The sequence below is a fragment of the Eulemur rufifrons genome, chromosome 30 (genome assembly GCF_041146395.1).
Source record: "Eulemur rufifrons isolate Redbay chromosome 30, OSU_ERuf_1, whole genome shotgun sequence".
NCBI classification, from domain to species: Eukaryota; Metazoa; Chordata; class Mammalia; order Primates; family Lemuridae; genus Eulemur; species Eulemur rufifrons.
The window spans coordinates 128,982,334-129,008,293 of NC_091012.1; the positions used below are offsets into that span (position 1 = coordinate 128,982,334).

The following is a 25,960-nucleotide window of genomic DNA, read 5'->3' on the forward strand; positions in this document are numbered from 1 at the left end:
GAGCAGAACTGGGGCAAAGTTTACTCTTGGGCTATTTGGGAAGACTAGGTTTATTAAAGGAATAATGTAAATGAGACTTCAGCACAAATGTTTGTCTTAGAAGCAATTTTAAGACATAATTCTGTACAAATAGGTTAGATTCTTGCATCTTCAATTTACCTGGTATAGAGGCTCAGGGTTATTTAATAGTAATGTTTATCAGTATTTTTGTTATAATTATGTCTTTTAAAGAAACAGAAGAAAACAAATGTGTATATGTATATATAGAGAGAGATTGTTATATTAACCTTTTAATTTACCATTTCTGGTTCTTTTCATTTGTTCGTGTGGATTCAAGTTGCCATTTGGTGTCATTTCCTTATTCCAATACAACTTTTTTCCTACCTGTGTCCTTTTTGATGTTATTGTCAAATATATTTCTATATTTTATAAGCCCCAACATGTGATTATATACATCATTTTCTGAAACTGCTTTTTAAATCAGTTAAGAGAAGAAAGGAGAAGAAATTTGCAATTATATTGTCTCTCTCTTTTTTTTTTTTTGAGACAGAGTCTCACTCTGTTCCCTGGGCTAGAGTGCCATGGCGTCAGCCTAGCTCACAGCAACCTCAAACTCCTAGGCTCAAGCAATCCTGCCTCAGCCTCCCGAGTAGCTGGGACTACAGGCATGCATCACCATGCCCAGCTAATTTTTTTCTACATATATTTTTAGCTGTCCAGATCATTTCTTTCTATTTTTGGTAGAGACAGGGTCTCATTCTTGCTCAGGCTGGTCTCGAACTCCTGAGCTCAAACGATCCTCTTGCTTTGGCCTCCCAGAGTGCTAGGATTACAGGCATGAGCCACCGCGGCCGGCCCTAGTGTCTCTTATAATTGCGTACATAACTACCTTTACTGGCATTCTTTGTTTTTTATCATGTGGATTCAAGTTACTTGCTTTCTGGTGTTACTTGCTTTCAAACTGAAGAACTTTCTTAGGTATTTTTGTAAGATGAGCCTGCTAGCAACAAATTATCTCAGTTTTTGTTTATCTGAAAATGTCTTCATTTCACCTTCATTTTTGAAGGGTAGTTTTGGTGGATACAAGATTCTTGGTTAACTTTTTATTTTCTTTCAACACTTTGGTTATGTCTTACCTTAGCCTTCATTGTTTCTGATGAAAAGTGAGATGTTAATCTCATTGGAGTTTCCTTGTACGTGACAAGACATTTTTCTCTTGCTGCTTTCAAAATTTTCTTTCAGAATTTTGACTATGATGTCTGAGTGTGGACCTCTTTGCCTTTATCCTACTTGGAGTTCCTTTAGCTTCCTAGATATTTGATTTCATCAAATTTTGGACGTTTTCAGCAATTATTTCTTTGAGTGTTTTTCTGCTGCTTTCTCTCCTCCTCTTCTGGGACTCCTATGATGTGTCATGTATGTTGGTATGCTTAATGGTGTCCCATGTTTCTTTAAGGCTCTGTTCTTCTCTCTGTTCTTCAGGTTGCGTAATCTATATCTATCTATCTTCAAGTTTGCTGATTCTTTCTTCTGCCTCTCAAATCACCTGTTCAGCCCCTTCAGTGGCTATTATACTTTTCAATTCCAGAATTCCCATTTGGGTTTTTTTAAATAATTTCTCTTTATTGATATTCTGAGATAATGTCATCATACCTTCCTTTAATTCTTTAAGCATGGTTTTCTTTAGTTCTTTGAACATATTTATAGTAGCTGCTTTCAAGTCTTTGCTAAGTTCAATATCTGGGTCCTTTCAAAGGCAGTTACCATTTCCTCCTGTTTTCCCCATTTGTGGATCACACTTTCCTGTATCTTTGCATGTTTTATATTTTTGTTGTAAATTGGACATTTTAGAAAATATAGCAGCTCTGAATATTGATCTCCCTCCCTCCTGCCTCTGGCGCATGTTGTTTTTGTTGTTTGTTTCATGACTTGGCTAGACTAGTTGAGTGAAGTCTGTTTTTCTGCAGTATGCAGCCTCTGATGTCACTCTTAGAGGGCACAATCTTGGACATGTGCACAGTTACTCTGACCCCTCTATCCCTACCCAGGGAGCAGCTGGGCTCTCTTTGACTCTCTTTCTCTGATCTTCCTGTTAAGTTCGTGACCCATTTTCTGTATTGGTATTACACCCAGTTGGTAGTCTCCTTTGTTAGGTAATGGCTCTATTGTTTTTGATGATGTCCTGAGGCACAAATTGTTCCACAGTCTGATATAATTAAAGTTGGCCCATTTGCAGGAATAGTCCTCAAGTGCAGTCCCTGAGGCTTGGTCTGACCTCAGGAAGGCTCCTCTTAGCTGTCTCTTTCCCTGGTTTTCTCTGTTAAACTGCTAATTGTCATACCCTTGACTTATTCTTATGATGGAGCTACCAGCCCTCTCTTAATTGCCTGCCACCAAAATCTATCTTTTTTTAAATAATGCACGTGAGCTTGAACTTCTCTATGTTGTGTTCCATGTAAAGTTAATTCTCTTATGAAGAGGTGCAGAGTGCTCTGTTCTTACTGCCTGCCTCTGCCCTGGGAGTGCTGAACAACTGTTCTGGACTGGATCTAGTGGTGGAGACAGCAGCCTCCTTCTCTTGGGATGATACACCCTGCTCTATGAGTGGGGCACTGGGCAGGGGTGGCAGCCTGTGGTCTTCTCAGCTTACCTCTCTTGGCATGGAACCTTCACTCTCTGAGTGAGCTTAAGGCAAGGACAATCAGGGCCCAATATTCTTGGCCTGTTTCACCTATGATAGAGCTTCTGCCCTACAAATACTGGGTGGAGAAAGGGAGCCCTGGTCCTCTTGACTGCACTTGCCTGGAATAGAGCTTCTGCAACACCAGGCTGTGGTGGATGAGAATGCTGGTGGCCTGGTCTTCCCAGGAAAAACTGTCATACTGCACTGGAAGTGAGAGGGAACCCTGTTGTCTTGGCCATACCTACCCAGAGTAGAACTTCTGTCACTCTGGGGTTGGGGTGGGGGGATGAACAGGTTATGTATGGCTCATATGCTACAGAATCTCCCTGTTCTTATCAAGATTTAATAGATTTTCTTGAATGAAACGTTTTTCTACTTGCTGTATGTCGTTAGGACAACTTATAGAGACTTTCAATGGTTTTTAAAACAAAATTTTCACCAGTTATGGTTGTTTTCCTAGGGACAGGATCTGAGGAGCTTGTCATACCTCTAGTCTATCTCTAACTTTTTAAAAATAACAGACTATATTTCCTCAAAGATATTTTACCTTCTAGACCTCACTGTTCCACACAGCCCTTTTCTCCCTCTCAGTCTGAAATAGGAAGGCTTTTATCTTAAACTCAACCAATTTCAAGTGGCAGAAAAAGCAGTTTAACTTCTGAATGCATAAATAGCATTTATTTTAGTAACATGGCTTTCTTGACATGGATGAAGGAGAAATTTGTCTCTAACCCACCAACACCTTAGTTTGCTGGGCAATTTGGGTCTCTTTGAGAATATGAAAGTGTTACAGGGAGGGAAGGGCCTTTGTTCCTGTGATGTAGGCAATTTCTAGTGATTGTGAAGAAGTAGATATGAGTCCCCTTCTCCAGTTATCACCTATACACTGGAATTTTTGCCCCTTCCACTTATAGCACTGGCATTTATGTTCTAAGGGGTTTAATGCCAATAGCTGGTGCCCACAAGGATGGTCTCCAGGTGCTGTTTTGCAGCAGGGTACGTATTCTCAGAAAACCCTATTTCCAGGGATAATAGAATACCAGAAAGCTTAGTCTATGACAAGGGTTGACTCGCCACCTGTTTTTGTATGGCCTGAGAGCTAAGAATGGTTTTTACATTTCTGAGTAGTTGGAAAATATCAAAAGGAGATGATGATTTCAGGACACATAAAAATATGAAATTCAAATTTGTGTCTGTAGAGTTTTATTGACACACAGCCGCACTCGTGTGTTCATGTGTCGTCTGTGTCTGCTTTCATGTTACGACAGTAGAGTGGAGTAGTTTTAAAAGAGACTGTGTGGGCCGGGCGCGGTGGCTCAAGCCTGTAATCCTAGCACTCTGGGAGGCCGAGGCGGGTGGATCGCTCGAGGTCAGGAGTTCGAGACCAGCCAGAGCAAGAGCGAGACCCCGTCTCTACTAAAAATAGAAAGAAATTATATGGACAACTAAAATATATATATACAAAAAATTAGCCGGGCATGGTGGCACATGCCTGTAGTCCCAGCTACTTGGGAGGCTGAGGCAGTAGGATCGCTTAAGCCCAGGAGTTTGAGGTTGCTGTGAGCTAGACTGACGCCACGGCACTCACTCTAGCCCGGGCAACAGAGTGAGACTCTGTCTCAAAAAAAAAAAAAATAAAATAAAAGAGACTGTGTGATCTGCAAAGCCAAAAACATTGACTGCCTGGCCCTTTACAGAAGAAGTTTGCTGACCCAGTCTAAAATATGTTTTAGTGGAGCAGCACTGGTAATTTTTTAACAAAATATTTTAGGGTCCAAAATGTGTGCTGACGGGACTGTAGATGCCAACAAGATAGAAGAGAGAGAGAGGTTCAGGGCAATTATTTATATTTTAATTTAGATGGAAATAAGAATGCCACCTGTCTTTGTGTAAACAAATCTTATTCAAAAGGAAAACTTATCTGTGTTGCATATATATATTTGAAACTAGTTCCCCAATGTTGTAAATTTTCCTAAACGTTTTGTTTGATCTGAGATCATGACTTTCTGACAGTTTTTGTAATGATCAATGAATTTCTTTTTAATTTAGAAGAAACCTTGTCCCTTATTTGACTTCCCATTCTTGGAGAAAGTGTACTTTCCAAGGTTCTATCTGCATTATGTCAAAATACCTAGATAACTCCACTAGTTCAGTTTAAAAAATCAAACAGAAGAAATCAGATGAATTATTTCTGGTTTCATATAAGTTCTTTAAAACTTAGTGGAGATACAGGAATTAAAAAGTTAGCATTTTAAGCTAGTTGCCTTTTATGACAGTATAGGCAAAATATTGACTACGATATCAGAATGTCACATAAGAATATATTTTAATACTCTAAATGTGCTAAAAATTGAGCCTTGACGTCATGTTCTTTAAAGGTAATATTTATGCTTTACAAAGATCATGATTCATAGTCTAACTGTAATCATTCCATAGAAAAAAGATAATATTTTACCTGGGTTGTGATTTGATGATACAAAAAATTTTAACCGATTCTTTTTCCAAAAGATCTGAGATGAATCATATTTATTAAATAATTTTTATTAAGTTTATGATAGTTCACCTGCAGTTAAATTATCAAATAATATGACTTTTTCATCTTTGCTGAAAGAAAGAAAAACAATATCCTTGGTTATCAGTGGATTCAAGCTCCCTCTGGTATGGAGAGCAGTCCTTGTTTCTCCCAAGTACTAACCAGGCCCGACCCTACTTAGCTTCCAAGATTGGGCACATTCAGGGTGGTGTGGCTACAGATAATCCTTGCTTCTCAATGGGTTTGGGTTCTTTCCAGTTTGGGGAGCAGGTAATGAAACGATGTAATTTGAGATTTAAAACCCTAAAATTTCTGCCAGTGAAGTTCAGAGACATGTATATGTCACTTTAGCATTCAAAATCAAATTTTTGTCATATCTATGTGGTAGAGCTTTTGAAATTGGGTGGTTTCCTGTTTTGTGCCTAATAGATTTGTAGTTGTATCGCACAAATTGTTGTTCATACTCAGGCATTTTCTCCTCCCCTGTCCCACCAGGTCCCACCTGCCCAAAGCCACAGCTATGTTTCCACGTGAATTACTTTCTGGAACATTTTTGTTTCTTTTTTCCAGGCATCTAGCGGAAATTATTATTTCATCCCTTACATCATGACACCATGTGCTGATTACTTTTGCTGCGAGAGTGATGCCCAGAGGCGAGCCTCCGAATACATGCAGCCCAACTGGGACAGCATCCTGGGCCCACTGTGCGTGCCCCTCCTGGACAGGTTCATTAGCCTCCTCAAGGACATCCACGTGACTTCATGGTAATTCCCATCAGCCACCAATAACCCCAGGAGCCTTGCCAAGGTTTACCTTCACTTTCGGGGAGGCAGTACACCTTCAAGTAACCAGAGTGCCCAGAGAATAGGGAACTCTGGCTGATCATTTAAAAATCTTCCTGGAATCCATTATTGCCCCTTGTTACCTCACTAAGCTGGGCCACTGAGGCAAAGTCAAAAGAGAATAGAACTAGAGCTAGGAGGTCAGGATTGGGCCTGTGTCTGGCCCTGACTCCCTGTGTGACCTTGACATATAACTTCTCTTCTCTGTGACTGTTTTCTCTTTTGGAAATTAAGGAAGTTTAATTCAGTGATTTTTTTTTTTTTAATGATCTCTTTCAACTCCAAGATTCTGTGTTTTAAGATCATTTCTGAACATGACTTTACACTCCCTTAGTGGTTGAGGTTGAGGTTCTTAAAATACCTCAGGAAGGTCATTCTGATCTTAAATTCTTGTGCTGTAAAGACCTATGTGCCTTGAGTCCAGCTGCAGTCATCCTGACCTCTGGACGTACTGTGACACGTTCCCTTTAGGTTTACATCAGAGGTGGCATGGAGCACTCAGGGGTGGACAGGTTTGGATTTGAATTCTGACTTAGGTGACCCCTAGCTGCATAGCCTTGAAAACGTCAGCTCACCAATTTGAGCCTCAGTGCTCAAGAAACTGTACCTTCAAATGTTCTTATTCTAAAAGTTAACTGGATTCTTCTTCACCAAAGGATCCAGTTATTTTGCTTGCAGCCTATTTAAAGGATTTATTCCTGTAAGTTCTGTCACAGGAGGATTTGTCCTTCCAAAACAAATGAGAATCCAGAGTGCTGGCAGGACTGACTCATAATGAAACATAAAGGACCTCACTCACATCATGCTTTGGCTCACATTGTGGCCCCCTGAACTGTGGAGTGTTACTACTGTCTTGTGTGAGGTGTTAACACACTTGTTAATAGTCTCTTTTCCTTTTCTATCCCATCACTTCTCCTTTGGCTGCAGACTTTACAGACTTTAATGGGAAAACAAGACTGAAAACCTAGACACATGTGACCACGTGCCAATGTAGAAAGCAAATGGGGAACATTTTGTGGCACATTCCTGGAAAACTTCATTGAGTCACCCCTTGTTTCACTATTGTCTTATTGCAAAACAAACACTTTAGTGAAGTTAATGGAGAAAGCTCTTCCAATACCATATTTTCAGGTCTGACAAGGAGGTAGGCTAGCTTAGATCTGCCAGATGATTCAGGTCTTTGTGAGAAATGGACTCAAGTTTGTTTCTCATTCAGTGTATGTATGTATCAGTAGGAAAACAACTCTTTTGATTTGGTTTAATTTCAAAGGGCTTGAAATACCTGGTGGTGGATTTCATTCCATAAACTAGCAGGTGTCTGGCAGTGGTTAGTGAGAGGGGAAATCGTGCTTATGGTAAAACATCTATGATAGATGACAGGTAAATTTTTAGCTCAAGTGCCACCTCTGGTAGATTTATAAAGTTTATCTTGAGTCCTGTGCTGAAAAGGGCTTTGAAGCCATTTCCAAGTTCACATTGATTAGCAACATCTTCCCTGGTTCCCAGAGGCAGAAATGGCTGCATGTTTATTACATATCTGATGTCCCCAAGCCATATTCAAGTCAGTATTTTATTTACTTAAGTTACTGTTCTTATTAGGTTTTTCAGTTTATTAAGACTATTTTTCAGAATTACCCTTGAAAAACAAGACTAAAGAATAACTCTTTATTCATCATGCTAAACTAATAACACTATAATAGCTTTGATGCCTTTATAGTCCACCAAAGGAGCAATGGCTGTCACTCAACTTAATGATTCATTTGATTAATGACAAAATTTTAAACACTGGCAGAATCTGTTAATTTGATCATCATTGGGGTAATAGAAATTGACAAATAAAGGAATAAAAAAATCAATGCACTGATATTTTAATATCAGAACCACTTCTGTGGGGCTTCACATTATTCTTTAATTGTTAATTGAGGTCTTATCATGAGCATTGGACCAGACTATGTACTGTATGCACACTTATTGGCCACAGTTTTATAATTATTGAAAGTAAGTACCATTTGTTCTTGTTCTACGTCATGTTGTTTTTCTTTCTCTGGAGACTCTAATTTAGCTTACTCTCTTTTTAATGAACAGCCCAATTTTACTCTTTACAAGTTAGATCATTTCAGCTTCTTAACAGGTTGACAGTTTACTGCTTGGCAATGCCTAGTCTCCATTTAAAACTTCCTTGCAAAATTGACAAGATATTTATACCAATCTATGGTTGTTATAAGTTGGCCTCTGTACATGAAATTAGGTTATTTTTCAAGGTTTTAAACCAAGTACCAGACAATAGCATTGTCTCTTTGAGAGGCTATGGTAACATTCCAGTGTGGATTTACACTGCTTTAAATGTTTTTAAATATTTCCGTTATTATCTAGATGATCATCTGAAGGAAGCTATATATTTTGCATTAGAAAAACATTCTAGCAGTTAAATTTGACAAGGAGAGTGAGGTTGTCCATAAGTTTCCAGGCATGACCTCTATGTGTCCTTTTTTTGGATTGCTCGGGGACACAACACCAATTTCCAGCTCTCCCTCCACTAGGGAGAGCTTCGTGACTACTAATGGGGACACCTGATAGAGAAATTCATTTTAAAGATGTTCTCATCTGTGTTTCGTGGCTTTTGGAGTTCTATTTGGCTTTGTGATAATCGGTTATCAGTGGACAAAACAAATATTCAAGTAAGGTACCTTCTTGTCCTCTGTATGTTTGAAAATGCCAGAGGAAGTGCGTTGGGTTGAGTAGCAAGTCCTACATGTCATCCAAATACAGATGGGGTCAACTTTGAAAATATTTTCAAGTTGTAATGAACTGATTTTTATTCATTTACTGGTTAGTTTCTGCAAAATATGAATAACAAGTAGAAAGTGGCTCCTGTTGGCTGGTGCGGGGAAGCTCAGGTCTGGGCCAAGGTCCCCATGTGTTAGCCTAAGTCATGTCAATGAGAACCATGTTTTAGCACTAAAGAAGAGAGTCCTGGATGAATGTGGATGTGACTGAAGCTTTTGGTGTTTCTCTCTCCAGTGCTTATTACAAAGAAACCTTGTTAAATGACATCCGGAAAGCCAGAGAGAAATACCAGGGCGAGGAACTGGCAAAGGAGCTGGCTCGGATCAAACTGCGCATAGATAATACTGAGGTTCTGACCTCAGACATCATCATTAACTTACTCCTGTCCTACCGTGATATCCAGGTATGAAATGTGCCTAGCTGGGGCTAACATATGCCAGGTTCTTCCTTTGCATGAGGAACTCCTCATATGAAGTCCCTTTATACCAGGTGTGTGGTGAACTAGCTGTTTCATACTTAAATAGGTATGTTCCAGGTCACAGGTCATCCAACTTATCTGCCGTGAAAATTTTGGAGAAGGTTTTGTCTTATCATGGCTGATGTGACCACTCCAGCAAGAGATCTCATATACAGGATTGCTTAATATAAGGAATTAAGTAAGAATTTAACAGTTTATATGAACTTTATGCTAGGAATGGTTCCAAGACCTTTGCAAATCTGAATTCATTTAATTCTCTTAACCTTATGAGGTGTATGTATACCCTTCAAGAAACAGAGGCACAGAGAAGTTAAGTAACTTACCCAAGGTCACAGAGTAGTTGGTGAGGTCAGGATTGAAACTGAGGCTACAGCTATGCTACTTCCTTTAGACCTTTGTCACTTCCTTATTTGTTTACCACCACTCATCAGTGACAGGGAGGAGTAGCAGAGGCACATTCAGGACCCAGAGGATGCAGATGTTTATTCCAAGACAAGCATCAGAAGATACTGGAGAGTTCTTGAGACAGGGCTTTTGGAATGTGGTACCATGAAGGAAATTGAGTGTTTCTCCCCTCCAAGTCTAACGCCATTGAGCCATTTCTAAGGGTGTCTTGCCTCCCTTCCCTTTGGAGGAACACAAGATAACGTACCTTACTGTAAAATTTTACAAAGCTATGTTGGAGGTTGGCCACAGGTCTTCACATCCAAATGACTGAGCTATCTACATATGACCTGGACCAAGAGCACAGTCAGCCACTAGAGAACTCATGCTGTTCGTGATAAACAGATGCATCTAACCGATTTCACTAGCAGATATTATTAGGAATTGTGATAATGATTAAATCATTCCCCACAGGACAAGAGAACGGGAATGACCTTTCTTGAAGTCTTTCTTGCCCTGAGCTGCTGGCTTCCTTCTGTCCTTGCCTTCATGCATCCCTTCATTTTTTAACCTTCCATTTGATGAGGCTCTTAGACTTGAAGGTGAGCCAGGAGGTTCCTGGAATATACTGCCTCCTCTTTCCTGTGGCAGCAGCATCAAGGTGCAAAGCCACGGAACAGGCATGGGATTTCAGTGAGAAGCCCTCCTCCACTGACTATGGCTGACTGTCAGTGAGTTGGCCAGTACCAATGATTCTGCGTCTGGCTGCAAGGATAACAGGTGGCGCTGCTAAGTGAGGACCCAGCTGAGATAAACATGGTAGCAATTTTTCCCTGGGTAATTATGCAGCGTTTAGAGCAGTGGTTCTCAACTCAGGGACATTTGGAAGTGTCTAGAGACATTTCTGGTTGTCAAAACTAAGTGTATGTGTGGGGAGGTGCTACTGGCATCTGGTGGGTTGAGGCCAGCATCTTGCAGCACCCAGAATGGCCCCCACAACTGAGAATTGTCCAGCCCAAAAATGTTAATAGTTCCAAGGTTGAGAAATCCAGGTTTATATTAATTTGATTGATTCTGGCAAAATAAGAAGACCTGGGATGTTTTCTTCCTTTATTTGGGAAGTTGACTGTGAGTTTTCTTCTGTGTTTATGTCCAGCTCATTTTAACATGTGTCTCTGCTGATGGTGTTAACTCTTCTACACTCAAAACATGGTAGCTTTTTCCTGACTGCTGGGCTCATTTACTTTCTTTTGTTGACTTTGGATTTAACCCCTTTCCATAGGTCACTTTGTGCCCTTTGATAGCAGGGATTCCTTCTATGTCACCCTCTCTCTCATCCATCTTGTTTTCTAATCTTTTTCTATTAAAGGCTCCAAGTAACTTCACTAATTGCCCTCTATAAGAAAAGGCCTGCCTTTATGTGATGAAGCTGTCTTATAACTATTCAGAAAGATCTGTGGAGAGCTGTGTTTCCTCTGTTACTCACCTTGGTACCTCTTGCCAACAGGACTATGATGCAATGGTGAAACTGGTAGAAACACTGGAGACGCTGCCTACATGTGATTTGGCCGATCAGCATAACATTAAATTCCACTACGCATTTGCACTGAATAGGTAAGAATGATGATGTACATGTAGGGTTTTGAAACATGCCACCTATTAAATTGTGATTCCTTCTTCATTCAACAGTCATCAAGTATGAGCCAGGTCACATGTTATATGCCAAGGTTATGAAGATGGGCAAAGCGTGGTCTTTGTCCTTAGGGACTTTGTGGAACATACATTCTAGCTGTGATATCAGACATGTAAATAAATGCTAATAGCTCAAGGTGATAAATGGTTTAATAAAGGTTTGTCCAAAGTGCTATGAGGTGTAGCAGAGGGAGGGAGTCATTCTGCTTGGGGGTCCTAGAGAAGCTTCTCTAGGCTCTTTGGGCTGGATTTTGAAGAATTAATAAGAATTACCTCATGGACAGGGGAGAGTGAGAGACAGAGGGATGGTGAAAAAGACCATTCCATTTGGCCAGACCAGAAGTGTGAGCATAGAGTTTTTTATGTGCAGGATGCATTCAGGGAACATCCAGTGCAACTAGAACAGAAGATGCGGGTGAAGCAGCTGTAGACATTGAGGCTAAATGTGGAGGATGGAGGACCGTGTCTTGAAAGGACCTTGGATAAGTGATAGTATCTTGTAGACTGCAGGGGACTAGTTTAAGCATCGGGGTGAATGTTGTATGATAGGAAAAGAGGGTGCTGTCTTTATGTACTAGTATAATCTGAACTTCAGAATTCAAATTGCTGGCCTAAATAGAATATGTGAATCTTGGAAATTCCTGCTTGGAGACCACAAGCCTCAGGAGCTTAAGTGCTAGGGGGATCAGCTAAGATGCTGTAACAGAGAGACCCCAAGTGCAACGATTTAAATAAGATTGAACTTTGTTTTTCACATAGCACTCGAGAGGTGAGTAGACCAGGCTAGTGGCACAGCACTGCTCCAGGAGCTGTTCAGGGACTTGGCATCCCACTGTTAAGTAGCTCTTTCATCTCCTGGAGTGTTGTCTTTATCTACATAGATGAAGCTAGATCACTGCCACTCTGAGTTCCAGTCTATGGAATGGGGGAAACAGAAGAAGCCCAGGGCAAGTGATTTACTTCAAAACAAGTAGAATTTACACATGCCACCTCTACTCACATTCCACTGGTGAGAACTCAGTCACATGACTCCAATTAGCTGTAAGGGAAGCTGGGAAATGTAGTCTCTAGCTGGTTGGCCATGCGCCCATCCAAACTTGGCTACTATGGATTTGGAGGATAACTAGGAGTTTGCCACATTCAACCTCACAAAATCCCAGGTGCCTGAATGTGTTAGTTCTACAGTCTCTCTTCCTCCATTGATAATATATATGGAAGAGGAGCAGCATTAGGTGAATATCACAAGAATCATGCCCAGATACACTCCCCACTAGGCCTGTCCTGTGCTTGAGCCAGAATTAGTCATACAGAATCATGGCAGAGCACTCTGGGAAAGGCGTTCAAACTTGACTTGAGAGCTAGAGAGTTCTGGCACTTCCTCGTCAATCCTTCTCCACAGGGAATGAATGAAGCGAGAGTTGGAGGTGAGCTGAGTTAGAGCACTCTTGTATCTGATTTCCCACTTTGAGAGGCTGTGATTTGCTTCATCAACTGGATTAGACTAGATTGTTGATCTCCCACTAGCAGCACCTGCAGAACAGCAGCAAAGTGGACACCCATGGGTTTGAGAGTTTCATAACACATATGAGGTCACATCTCTCTCTTTTAAATCAAGGTAAAATTTATAGTCAGTGAAATGCATAAATCTTAAGTATATAATTTAAGTTTGATAAATAGATATACATATGCAAACAACATCCCTATCAAAACAGAAAACATTTTTATCACTCCAGAAGTTTCCTTGTGCTCCTTTGCAGATAATCCTCACCTCTCCATGGGCAGCCACTATTGCAACCTCTGTCTCCATAGATCAGTTTTGCTTGCCCTTAAACTTCATGTAAATGGAATCACATAGTATGTACTCTTTTGTGTCTGGCTTCTTTCATTCACTGTCATGTTCATGAGCTTCATTACGCTGTTGTGTGTGTTAGTAGTTCATTCATTCTCATTGCTGTAGAGTATTCCATTGTATGGATAGGCCACAATTTATAATATTTATCCATTTTACTACTGATGAGCCTTTAGGTTGTTTCCGGTTTGGTGCTGCTATAAACATTCTCGTACATGGTTTTTATACACACAGGGACATGTTTCTGTTGGGTATATAGCGTATGCATACAGTAGACACTGGCAGACAATGATAGGATTCCGATTCCTTTTTGGGAGGAAGCTTCCTGGTCTCTATGAAAATATGCCTACCCTCTCCCCAGTGGCCTTTAAACCCAGCATCCCAAGGTGGGGAGCATCTTCGTGAATGAAGGCCAGTCTTCATTAAGTCTGAAAAAACAGTCTTGTAACTTCATTCCCCTAGCGTAATAGGCTCCATTTTTATTTATGCTTACCTATACTTGATTGATCCTTGATTTGTAAGGATTAAATGAGTTATCACTTATAAGGTTCTTGGGAGACTGCCTAGTGCACTGTAAGGGCTATTAAAAAAATTGGTTTGTTAAATAAAAACTAAGGGCCATTTAAGTCACTCATCACTATTTCTTTTTCCCAAAGTAGAGGTAATTGTTGTCAAAGAGAGAGTAAAACAATCGATTACCGTTTTCTCAAAGTAATAAAGGTTTGAAATGGAAAACTGGTATCTAGGAGAAATGGGCTTGGCAGGATGAGGTGATACTGAGACAAATATTTTTCTAATTCGGAAGCAGAATGGCTGGGATTGTGTGCCAGAGAGCCACCTTTCTCTTTGACAGTTTTTTTCCATTTGATTATTTCCTATTAGACAGTGGCTCTATTTTGTAGGACAGGCAGGGTCCTCGATGCTGAGAACCTCATTTTTCTCCCAACAAACTAAGGATTTTCCATAGAATTGCTGTATTTGCTTCATTTATACATACAGTCTGATCCTGAATTTCATGTTTTTGCTGTAGGTTTAACTAGGCCAGATGTCAGCATAGTCATGGTTGGATTTTGCATTACAGGCTGAGCTTCCCTAATCCAAAACTCCAAAATCCTAAGTGTTCCAAAATCTGAAACTTTTTGAGCGCTGACATGATGCTCTAAGGAAATGCTCATTGGAGCATTTCAAATTTCAGATGAGGGATGCTCAACTGGTAAATATAATGCAAATGTTCAAAATCTGAAAAAATCCAAAACATTTGTGATCTCGAGTATTTCAGATAAGGGATACTCAACCGCTATTCACAGTTTTGAGGAAGTTTATGACATTATCTTGTATCTGTAACGGGGCAAATAGTGATGGACAAAAAATGAATTTTCCTGCATTACAGTTAACTTTTAACTCTTCGGAAGTGGAGCAAATCGTGGCCGTAAATTAGTTACTAAAGGTTGGCAGTAATGGATGGCATTTGACCCTCAGATAGCAAGGGCTGCCTGTTAGTGGGAAAGCTGGCTTGATAGCTTCCACTTCACTGCATTCAGAAGCCCATTTAAAGCTACTTCAGGTTTCCACTGAGCAGTTAAACTGCCTCTGAGTGGCATGGAATCCTTTATGAGTGATTTTTATTTGCTGTTGCTTTTATAGATAGGGACTTTATTAGATACACTAATATCCTGACCAGGGATCCAGCCAGACGGCAGAAGGATGGTCCCGAAGAAGAATGTCAGAATCAAAGTCCTAGGTTAAAAATAAAATAAAACTTGCATATTGCAAGACGTTAATAGAAGGTAGGTGCTCATATTCTACCTCCAGTGTCTTTGAGTCAAGATCAGCAACACACTAGTTTTTAATGCTAATGTTAATAATATCATGGCATAATCAGTTATAATCTTTTCAGCAGGCTTTAGCTTATATTGTGTTTGTCTGAAGGGCAGCCCAAATAAGCTATGTGCCTCCGCTTGAAATTGTTGGGCTGTCCCTTTATGTGTTCTGGTTTGTCATATATGACAAGAGTTTTAGATGGTAGCTGAGTATTAAAGCTGCTTTTATAATATAAACTTTTGGTTTTTATTGAGATAAAAGCCACATAATATAAAATTTACCATCTTTACCATTTTTAAGCATGCAGTTCAGGACTGTTAAATATGTTCACGTTATGGTGAAACAACTCTGGAACCTTTTCATCTTGTAAATCTGAAACTCTGTACCTATTAAACAACTCCTTTCCATTCCCCCTCCCCCCTAGCCCCTGGCGACTACCATTCTATTTTCTGTCTCTATGAATTTGACTGCTCCAGGTAACTCATAAGAGTGGAATAGTATAATATTTGTCTTTTTGTGACTGCCTTACTTCACTTAGTGTAATGTCCTCAAGATTTGTTCACGTAGTATGTGTCTGAATTTTTTCCCTTTTTAAGGCTGAGTAATATTCCATTCTGTGTATATTTTCTTTATCCATTCATCTGTCAATGGACATTTAGGTTGCTTCTACCTCTTGGCTACTGTGAATAGTGCTGCTATGAATGAACATGGGTGTGCAAATATCTCTTTGAGATGTTGCTTTCAATTCTTTTGGATATATGCCCAGAAGTAGAATTGCTACATCATATGGTAGTTCTATTTTTAAGTTTCTGAGGAACTTCTGTATTGTTTTCCATAGCAGCTGCTCCATTTTACATTCCTACCAACAGAGTACAATACCTCTAATCCTTGCCAACACTTATTTTCTGGGTTTTTTTTATAGTACCCATCCTAATGGGTATGAACTATCTCATTATAGTTTCAACTTGCATTTCTCTGATTAGTGACATTGAGCATCTTTTCATCTGCTTGTTGGACATTTGTATACCATCTTTGGAGAAATGTCTATTCAAGTCCTTTGCCCATTTTTAAATCAGGTTATTTGATTTTTGTTGTTGTTGAGTTGTAGATGTTCTTTATGTACTCTGGATATTAACTCCTGATCAGATATATGACTAGCAAATATTTTCTCCCATTCCATAGGTTGCCTTTTCACTCTGTTGATTGTGTCCTTTGGTGTCCATAAGTTTTAAATTTGATGTAGTCAAATTTTGTCTATTTTTGGTTGCTTGTGCGTTCAGTGTCATATCCATGAAATCATTGCCATAATATATACTTTTTATAGCAAGAAGCCAGTTGCATTTGTTTTCTGAGAAATGAACCATCCCCTTATCTTCTGAGCAGTGACCTTGCCAATAATACATGGGTTTTTTTTTCTAAAAGATATTTGCCCAAAGGGCTTACCACTTCTGTCTGTCCTCGTTCCTCCTCGCTGCCCTCCTTGAGCCTATGATATCTTCCTTTTCTGTCTACTTCCTTGTTAGGTTCCCTCCTTTTTGTCCTTCCTCCTTTATTTCCTGACTTATTTATATGTCAGCGAAAGGGCCATGTAAATAAGGAGAGAGCTCATGAGTGGTGACTGAAGTTAACAGGTGATCAAAAAAATTCACATTTGCATACATATTACACACACATACTTGAATTTATACAAGTAAGCAGACTTGTTCTCTTCAAACTAATTGCACCGCAGTACTCTGCATTCATTTTGACAGTGCTCCCGTTATTCACAATAGTGTGATGTCAGTGGAGAGAGGGGATTTTTTTCTTTGAAATTGCCTTAAGAGCCAGGTTATGAGGCACATAGGAAATCATTCTAGTGGGTTTTGAAGACCAATCTGGGTTTGGATTCCAGCTTCTATACTTAAGTGTTATGGTTGTGGTCTAGCCACTTAACCTCCTGAAGTATTAGCTTCCTCATCTATAAAATGGGATACTAACATCTACCGTATAGTAAGTGTTACTTAGAGCACTGCTGGCATGAAGCAGGTACTTGGCTATGGCTGTTACTATTATTGTGTAGCTTGATTGCCCATATTTTCTCGGTTTGGGGGATAATGCTTGACCATTTCCAAATATCTAAACTATTAACAAAATATGGAGATTGCCACCACAGAAGATATTTAAAATAACATACCTCTGGCTCCAAAGGAAATTCATAAAGAGAAGTTTATAGAGGTGTTGTTAGCACAAGAATATTGTTGTAATAAGTATATGGCCTTCTGAAATGACTATTTTGAATGAGACAGGGTTTATCTGAATGTACAAATTTGTGAAAAAGGAATAGTATATTTGGCAAATTCAAAGTTTATTACTTTACAGCAGGTTTATGAACCTTGGCACTATTGACATTTGGAGCTGGATAATTCTCTGTGGTGGGGTCTATCCTATGTTTGGCAACATCCCTGGTCTCTACTCATTAGATGACAATAGCACTCCCCCAAAGGTAGCAACCAAAAATGTCTCGAGACATTGACAAATAGGAAGCCTTGGAGGATATGGAAAGAGCACACACTTTGACATTTGAATCACTTACCAGCAATATGATGTTTCCAAGGTAATTAAACTCCTTAAGCCTGAGTTTGCTCATCTGTAAACCTGGCTGGTGATGCCTGTAATGAGAATTAAATAAGATGTGCCATATGCAAGTGGCCTGTGCAGCCCGAGGCAGATAGAAGGCAGTTCGTAAAAATTCAGTCCCTTCTCCGTTTATCCCCCATTTTTACTTCTTAATTCGAATTGGAAGATAACCTAGTGTTACATAAAAAGATTACAGATTCAACATGGCAAGTGCCAACTGACTTCAGTGGCTTAGTCTGTAGGAATTATGATTGTTTAAAGTAGGCAAGAAAAACTACTTGTAATTTAGCCAAAAAGTTGCCCGGAGCTCTTAACCAACTGTTGGTCATTCAGAGAGCGTTTAACTAGGGGATGGTTTGAGAAATATTTCGAAATCACTCTGCGGTTGACTCCCACAAACTATGAGCTGGAGTGCTGTGAAAAAAATTTGGATAATGGGAATTAATGAGGGGTCCTAAGAATTAAATAAGAATGTCATAAGTCAAATATTTAGCATAGTTCCTAGTACATAGATGATGCTAGATGAATGCTAATTGCCCTTCTGTTTCCTAACAGAGAATCCCAACCACCACTGTTAGGTGATCTTCAACAATGGTCTGAACCTAAAACAACATTATGGTGTCATGGCCAACTTTTCTATCGACTTCAGAAGATGCAATACCGAAAGAGTTAAGACTAATAATAATATTTGAATACACTTAGTAAAGAATTTTTGAAGTTGTTTTTTTCTCTACCTAACATCAAATTTTCCATCAGTGGGACTTAAGAACACAGTTTCTTATGTTTATGTTTTTCTCACGTGTAGTTTTTTGGGGGAAAATACTTCCTCCCGTAGTTTAAGGTATTTTTTCCCCATTACATTAAGATCAGATACAGGAGACTTTGTTGTAACATATCTTTTGCCTTTGTGACTAGGTATCCAGAAAATTCCAGTGATAACAGCCTTACCAGTTGCTCACTTGATTAATGTTTTGAGGCTCATGGTAGCACATATTGCAGTTACCAGCTTAGATATCAGCTTGAGGATGTAAGGACTGGGAATTTCTCTGTAATACATTTTGACACATAGAGTAAACCATTAATTATTAACCATTTCTAAGGAAAATCCTGACCAATGTAAGTTGCTACCAAGGCCTCCATTGGCACTCAGAATAAATAGCAAGTGGACATTCCCTGTTACCTGCATTCTGAAGTCCTGGTTGCCATGTTGAATCTGGAAGTCCAGGAGACAAACCTGGAAAAGCTGCCTTCTCACCCTCTGCCTGAGGACTTCAAACAAGTGAAAAAAGCCACACTTCCATTTAGGAAATATTTATTGAGCGTTTCCTGTAGATTCCGTCTCCTATGCCTTAGAGTATATATTGAGAAACTTCACATGAGTTCAATCCTATCATTGTTGCCCTTGATTTGGGGACATTGATCAGTAGAAACAGGGAGACAGCCTTTCCAATTTCCTTGGACAAGTTTCTGAAGAGACACGAGAGCCACCAAATCAGCCTTATGTAACACTTTTATAAATTCAGGATGACAATTTACACTTTATTTTAGATGAAATATTAGTGATTTAGTTTTGAATAATATTTAAGATTCAGAATAGTTGTGTTTTAGTGTGTGTGAATACTTTGTAGCACATCACAGCTCTTATGTAAGCAAGACAGAGAGGGTATATTTATACCTATGCAGTAGTACTTGTAAAGAAAGGATGTTGTGTGGTGGGGAAAGTGTTGGTTTGGGAGTTAGGTAGCCTGTATTCTACCCCAGCACTGCTGGTAACTAGCTGGGTATCTGGGGGCAAGTCTCTTGACTTCCCAGGAATTAGAAGTTCACTCATCAAAGGTAAGAAATAAAAGGTGGGCAGAGGGCCATAGGTTGGGTGCCAGTTCAGGCTGTGTCTTCGGTTGTACTCAAGGTGCCAGGTTGCAAGTTCACCCACCACCACTGCAGGTATTCCAGTGGTTGACTTTTGATGAGACTGGAAGGTGAGGAGGGGCTCTGACTGCAGGGAACAGGCCAATTTAGCCTGAGTGAGGGGTTCATTTAGAAGACTAGAGAGAAATAAATGGCTGAGGAGGGAGGTTGGCTCCAGTGGTTGAGAACCTTAACTGATAAGCTAATGAATTCGGATTTTGTTCTGTAGGTCCTAGGGAGTTACTAAAGGTTTTGTAAGCAGGGGAACTAACATGATCCAGGTCCCAACTCTGCCACTAGCTGCGTGGCTTTAAGTAGGTCACCAAACTTTTCTGGACCCTATAGCTCTCTTTAAAAAGAGAGAGAGAGACCAAATGATCTTGAATATTGCTTTCCTTTCAAAAGTTCTGTGACTCTGTAACTTGAAACATCATTTTATTAGTTGAAGCTTATAGACAGATATCTTGAGATCTTGCCTTTATAATGGATCTTTTATCCTATCGGCAATCTCAGTCCTATTCCTGGATGGAAACTCAATTATATCACTGTTCTAGGGATAGTAAAACCTACTCTGTGTGCTTCTCACTTTGCTTTCTACTAACACGTTGTATCGAAGAATGTTTTGCTTAAACAATAAAGATTTTTTTTAGAACACCAGTTAACTAAAAGCCATACGTATGATTTATTTCACTGCCAAATGCCAAATTTCCCTCAAATTATTTGCCTGCTACCTCAACTAGTCTATGTCTAGTTTTGTTGTTGCTGCTGTTGCTATTTAATTAATTTTGGAAGCAATTTCAGGTTGATATTTTTATCACTAATTTTTCTTAATGAGAACATTTATATGCTACTAGAATCATAATCTAGGTTCCCCACAGAAGCAACCCCTGAGATAAGAATTTGAGGGCAAATAATTATATGTGGTATTATATTTTCTGTTTAATAATAACTGGTAATAAGAAACACTATTTTTTTAGGGCATAACATGCCACTATGTCAAATGATTTTTGTGGGGTTTTATTATAGACATTTCTGTTATTGGGTATTAAATTTATTAGATACTTTTTCTACATTTGTCAAGGTGACCGAATAACTGTGTTCCTTTATTCTGTTAACATAGTGGATAACATTGATTTTCTAATGTTAAATCCATTTTTGCTACTGGTTGATTTTTATCCAGCCATCTTGCTAAATTTTTACTACTTCTAATAATTTCCTGCTGATTCTTATGAATATTTTACATAAGTACTTCTATCAAGTTCTTTTCTAACCTTCATACTTATTTTTTATTTTTCTATTGCATTGTATGAACTCTGGTATTAAATATTAATACTAAATATTAAAGATAAAACTAATAAAAATTAAAAATACTAAAAATTGGGGGAAAATAGTGTATTTGGGAGGTGATCCTAGGAAGTTTCAGAAGGGAAACCAGGGAAGTGAGAGACAGGAAAGGAAGAAAGGCAACAGGGTATGTTAATGAGCAGATTACTACTGTGGGAGACTGAGCCTCTATACTGTTGGGGAACTTGGAAAGACTATGTAGAACATACTTCAGAGTTGTCTCACCAGAGGAACAGGGAAGCTGGGGACTTATCCACTAACCTGCCATCCATCACTGGTTGAGGGCTGCTCTAGAGGGTGCGCATGCTTGGAGGGTGGGGGTGGCAGGAACAATGGGACCCAGCAAGTCTGTATGCACAGGTGATGCCAGTGGGATGTAGGTGGGCCATTGAGTGGCTGCGGTATCTACTGTCTTTATGGGAGGTGATGTTTTAAACCTTTAATGCCTTATTTTTCTGATCAATTGTTTTTCTTGAAATACTAATTTCCGATAAATTTCTGAGTCTTTCTACTTTCTGTTTTGTACAAAATCGTGGAGAGAATTTAATTTTAGTTTCTTGTAATGATTTGTTCTGCTCTGTAGAACACAATGGAAACAATTTGAAATTTATACTTTCATGAGATCTGGTACAAGAGGTATTGATGCCATGGTTGCCTGGCTACTCTATTGAAGATTTTTGAGATGTTATATTTCTCTATTCAGAAGTGGTTCAATTTCCTTAAATGCATGATTGAGTGGCCACTGAATGCAGTTCTGAGTGGGCAGAAAAGTTTTAGTGGCATATCTCTGGATTATGCACATAGATTTGGCTTCTCACAGCAGCTTAGGAGAATCACTATAGAGAAAACTCCGTCATGATCCCTGCCTTTAAGAACAGATGAAAAATCTTGGCTCTGCCATTGATCCATAGGAAATATCAATGCTAACCATCAGGCCAGGCGCGGTGGCTGAGGCCTGTAATCCTAGCACTCTGGGAGGCCGAGGCAGGAGGATCGCTCAAGGTCAGGAGTTCGAGACCAGGCTGAGTTGAGTAAGAGCGAGACCCCGTCTCTACTAAAAATAGAAATGATCTGGACAGCTAAAATTATATATAGAAAAAACTTAGCTGGGCATGGTGGCACATGCCTGTAGTCCCAGCTACTCGGGAGGCTGAGGCAGAAGGATTGCTTGAACCCAGGAGTTTGAGGTTGCTGTGAGCTAGGCTGACGCCACAGCACTCTAGCCCAGGCAACAGAACGAGACTCTGTCTCAAAAAAAAAAAAATGCTAACCATCAGAGGACCTGTATGAAATGAGATAATTCCTATTAAAAATTACATACTCTTTCAGCAATGCATTAGAGTAGTTCTCATGATGATCTTAGACAACATACACTGGATGTTATCTTAACAACAATGCCACTTTTTCGTAGTTTTAAGAATAATTGCCCAGAAGGTCAGATGAAAGGAAGTTCTGACCAGCAGCCAGACTCTTGGGGCATTATTAATGGCTGGCAGGAGTGCACAGAAAAGGATTTGGGAAACATGGAGGAAATAATCATCCATATGCTCACTTTCCTGTGCATTTGGGGTGTGAGGAGGGCCCAGTGGCTGAACTAGCTGCTCCTTGGGTGTTTGAGGGAAGGCTTCTTGGGAGCAGCTAGAATCTGGAAAGCTGTTTGGAGTAAAATATGAAACTTGGAGATTAGCATCTGTGTCCTTCTGGGTCCAGAAGGGTCCAACGATTAGGCAGAGCCTTTCAGAAATTTAACATAAGAGGAATAGAAATGAACTCCGTGTGGCCTGGCCTGGCCTGGCCTCTCCTTTTGTCCTGTTCCTCCCGGTTCCTTGTTCTCTAGCTACCCTCACCTGCCTTCAGTCTTAGGAGCAACAGGCTATTCTCACCTGTGGATGTTTGCATATGCTATCCCCTCTGCCTGGAATGTTCTTTCTCTCATTGCTTACCTGACTGAATCTGATGATCCTTCAGAGTCTAGTTTAAATGCCCCTTTCTGAGAAAGCTTGATATTGCAAAGAATACCAAATCTGAAAGGATGTTAGTCATTCTCATAGCACTTGCTGTTTTCCTTCATAGCACTCACATTTCTGTGTTTACTTGTTTAATGTCTATCTTCCCTGCTAGACTGCAAGTCTGAGGCGGGGCAGAGGCCATGGCATATACTAGGCCATTATATACCCAGTGCCTAGTACCATTGTGCCACTCACATAGTAGATGCTCAATAAAGATTTGTTGTTTTTTTTTGTTTTTTTTTTTTTTTTTTTTGTTGAGACAGAGTCTCACTTTGTTGCCCAGGCTAGAGTGAGTGCCGTGGCGTCAGCTTAGCTCACAGCAACCTCAGACTCCTGGGCTTAAGCGATCCTACTGCCTCAGCCTCCCAAGTAGCTGGGACTACAGGCATGCGCCACTATGCCCGGCTAATTTTTTCTATATAGATTTTTAGTTGTCCATATAATGTCTTTCTATTTTTAGTAGAGACGGGGTCTCGCTCAGGCTGGTCTCGAACTCCTGACCTTGAGCAATCCACCCGCCTCGGCCTCCCAGAGTGCTAGGATTACAGGCGTGAGCCACCGCGCCCGGCCAAGATTTGTTGAATGGGCAAATGAATGACTAAATGATCAACTATGGTATAAAGTTGGAAGAGATCCATATAATGAATGTCTAGATGCTAGAGTTAATTTAAAGGTTTGGTAGTTAGGCAAACCTATTGTGTTTTCTTTATTTATATGTGAGGCTATGCTTAAAAAACAAATATCCAGGTTTTATATATATATACTCAGTGTATGCAGAAAAATATAAAAACATAATTGCTAATAATACTGCCATCCAAAGATAAGCATTGAAGTAGGGCATGGTCCAAAGCAAAGAATTCAGAAAAGTGGAGGTCTACATGGGCCAAGTAAGGGTCAGTGGTGATGGAAGTCTTCCTAGTATGAGATCCCAGGCGTCTGCTAAAAGGGGGATTTTGATATAGACTCAGAGGGGAATGGATCTTCCTGACCAGGGAACCCATGCCTTTTTAGTGTTGTTGACTTGTGTATTAGTCAGGCTAGGGTAACTGCTGTAACAAACAGCCGCACAGTTTCAGTGACTTAACATGATGAAAGTTTATTTTCATTCACACAACATTCCAGTGTGATGTATCCTGGTTGGGTAATCTCTTCTTCAGGTGACTTCTTGATGACTCAGTCTCCTTCCATCTTGAGGCTCTGCCTTCTCTTGGATTCTCAGATGTCCTTTCAGCCAGATGATAGAAAAAGAGAGAGCATGGTGAATTGCATGGGAGGTTTTGTGTATGTTTTGTAACAGGTTTATTCAGATATAATTCATATACCATAAAATTCATTCATTTCAAATATACAAGTCAGCAGTTTTTAGCATATTCACAGAGTTGTGCAACCATCACTATGATCAATTTTAGAGTGTTTTCATAATCCCTTGCCAAAATAAACCCATGCCCATTACCAGTTACCCCCCCCCCCTTCCTGGTTTCCCTCAACCCTCTTCCCCATCCCTAAGCAACCACTGATCTATCTTGGCAACCCATTAGTAGTTACTCCCTATTCTCCTATCTCACTCTCTAGTTCTAGGAAACCACTAGATTCTTCTCTGTCTCTATGGCTTTGCCTATTCTGTACATCCTATATAAATGGAATCATACAGTATGTGGCCTTTTGTGCCTGGCTGCTTTCACTCCATACGTTTTCAACGTTCATCTATGTTGTAGCATGTATCAGTACTTCATTCCTTTTTATTGCTGTAAAACATTCCATTGTGTGGATAGACCACATTTTATTTTTAATTCATCAGTTGATGGACATTTGGGTTGTGTCCACTTTTTTACTATACCAAGGAGGTTTGTATGTGCCTGCTCAGGAAGTGATGTTCATTACTTCTTCATACATCTCATCCACCAAAAGTCAGTCTCATGGCCTAATCTCACTGCAAAGGAAGTTGGGAAATATGGTCTGGCTGAGTGCCCAGGAAAAAAAAAAAGTGTGGGGTTTGATTAGCCTGCTATAACTTGCAAATTAAGAGGTAGAGTTTAATCGGATCCACCAGTGTGGAGATTCCTGGCAATGTCACAGAGAAGGACCAAGAGGTCAGGCAGGGACACTCTTCAGCTCCTGCTGCCTTTGTGTGAGTGGGAAAGCCAGGCTGAGAAATTCTCAGCTCCATCTCAGGGCCTGCCAGCCCACTGTAGAGCCCAGCCTTCAGAGACAGAGCTTTGTGACCCCAAGAGACTGGGAAAGGTTAGAATGATGGGAGCTAAGGCGGATGATTAAATAGTGGCTCTGCCCTCCTACATAACTAGGTCCTATTTGTAGAGTAGGAAAACAACCATTCTGGTTTTTGTGTTTCTTTGGCTCTGGGCATTGTTCTCACCAAAACACAGGTCACCTCTAATCGTTCCCTTCCCTGTATGTAAATACGAAGCATCTGGCCAGAGTAGGGCACCTGCTTTCCTGTGGCAGGTGAATATGTGTCAGGGTCCAGTCGGGAAACAGAAAGCAGTCTACATATTTAAAGTAGAGGAAACTTAATGCAGGAAATTGGTTACACAGGTGATGGAATAGCTGAGATGCCAAGCAGGAAACTGTGAGGCAGTCCAGAAATCAGCATCATCAGGAAGCTGTTACCACCCCTTGGCTGGGGGACCTAGGAAAGAAGTGATGTTACCAGAGCCCAGGTGCCAGGATCACGTAGAGCTATCACGAGCCAGCCTGGTGGGAGCTAAGCCTACTGAAGGGATGTGGCTGTTGCTGGCAGTGCCCTGCAAACCACAAAAAGAGGGAGAAAGTCCTCCAGTTACTTGCCTGCCACTGCCTCCCCGGGCTGCTATCAGCTGATAAGCCACAGCCTGGAGAGATCAGCCCCCTGCAGCACAAAGCAGAGCAGAATAAGGGCCAGGAACATCTCTGAAGGCAGACAGACCAATGACTGGCCCAGCAGGGCTTTGGCTTTCAGAAACACTGCTCACTTTCTAGTATTTTTTAAGTCAACTTTATTAAGGTATAGTTTACAT

At 40.2% G+C, this 25,960-nt stretch overlaps 1 protein-coding gene across 1 annotated transcript in view; it reads left to right on the forward strand.

Annotated features, from left to right (window-relative positions):
* Window positions 1-25,960, forward strand: part of MAP3K15 (mitogen-activated protein kinase kinase kinase 15) — a 122,847-nt gene that overhangs the window by 35,696 nt on the left and 61,191 nt on the right. Inside the window, exons 4-6 of the mRNA XM_069464088.1 lie at window positions 5,787-5,980; window positions 9,080-9,248; window positions 11,215-11,321. Coding sequence (XP_069320189.1) covers window positions 5,787-5,980; window positions 9,080-9,248; window positions 11,215-11,321 — 470 coding nt within the window. The remainder of the gene's footprint in view (window positions 1-5,786; window positions 5,981-9,079; window positions 9,249-11,214; window positions 11,322-25,960) is intronic.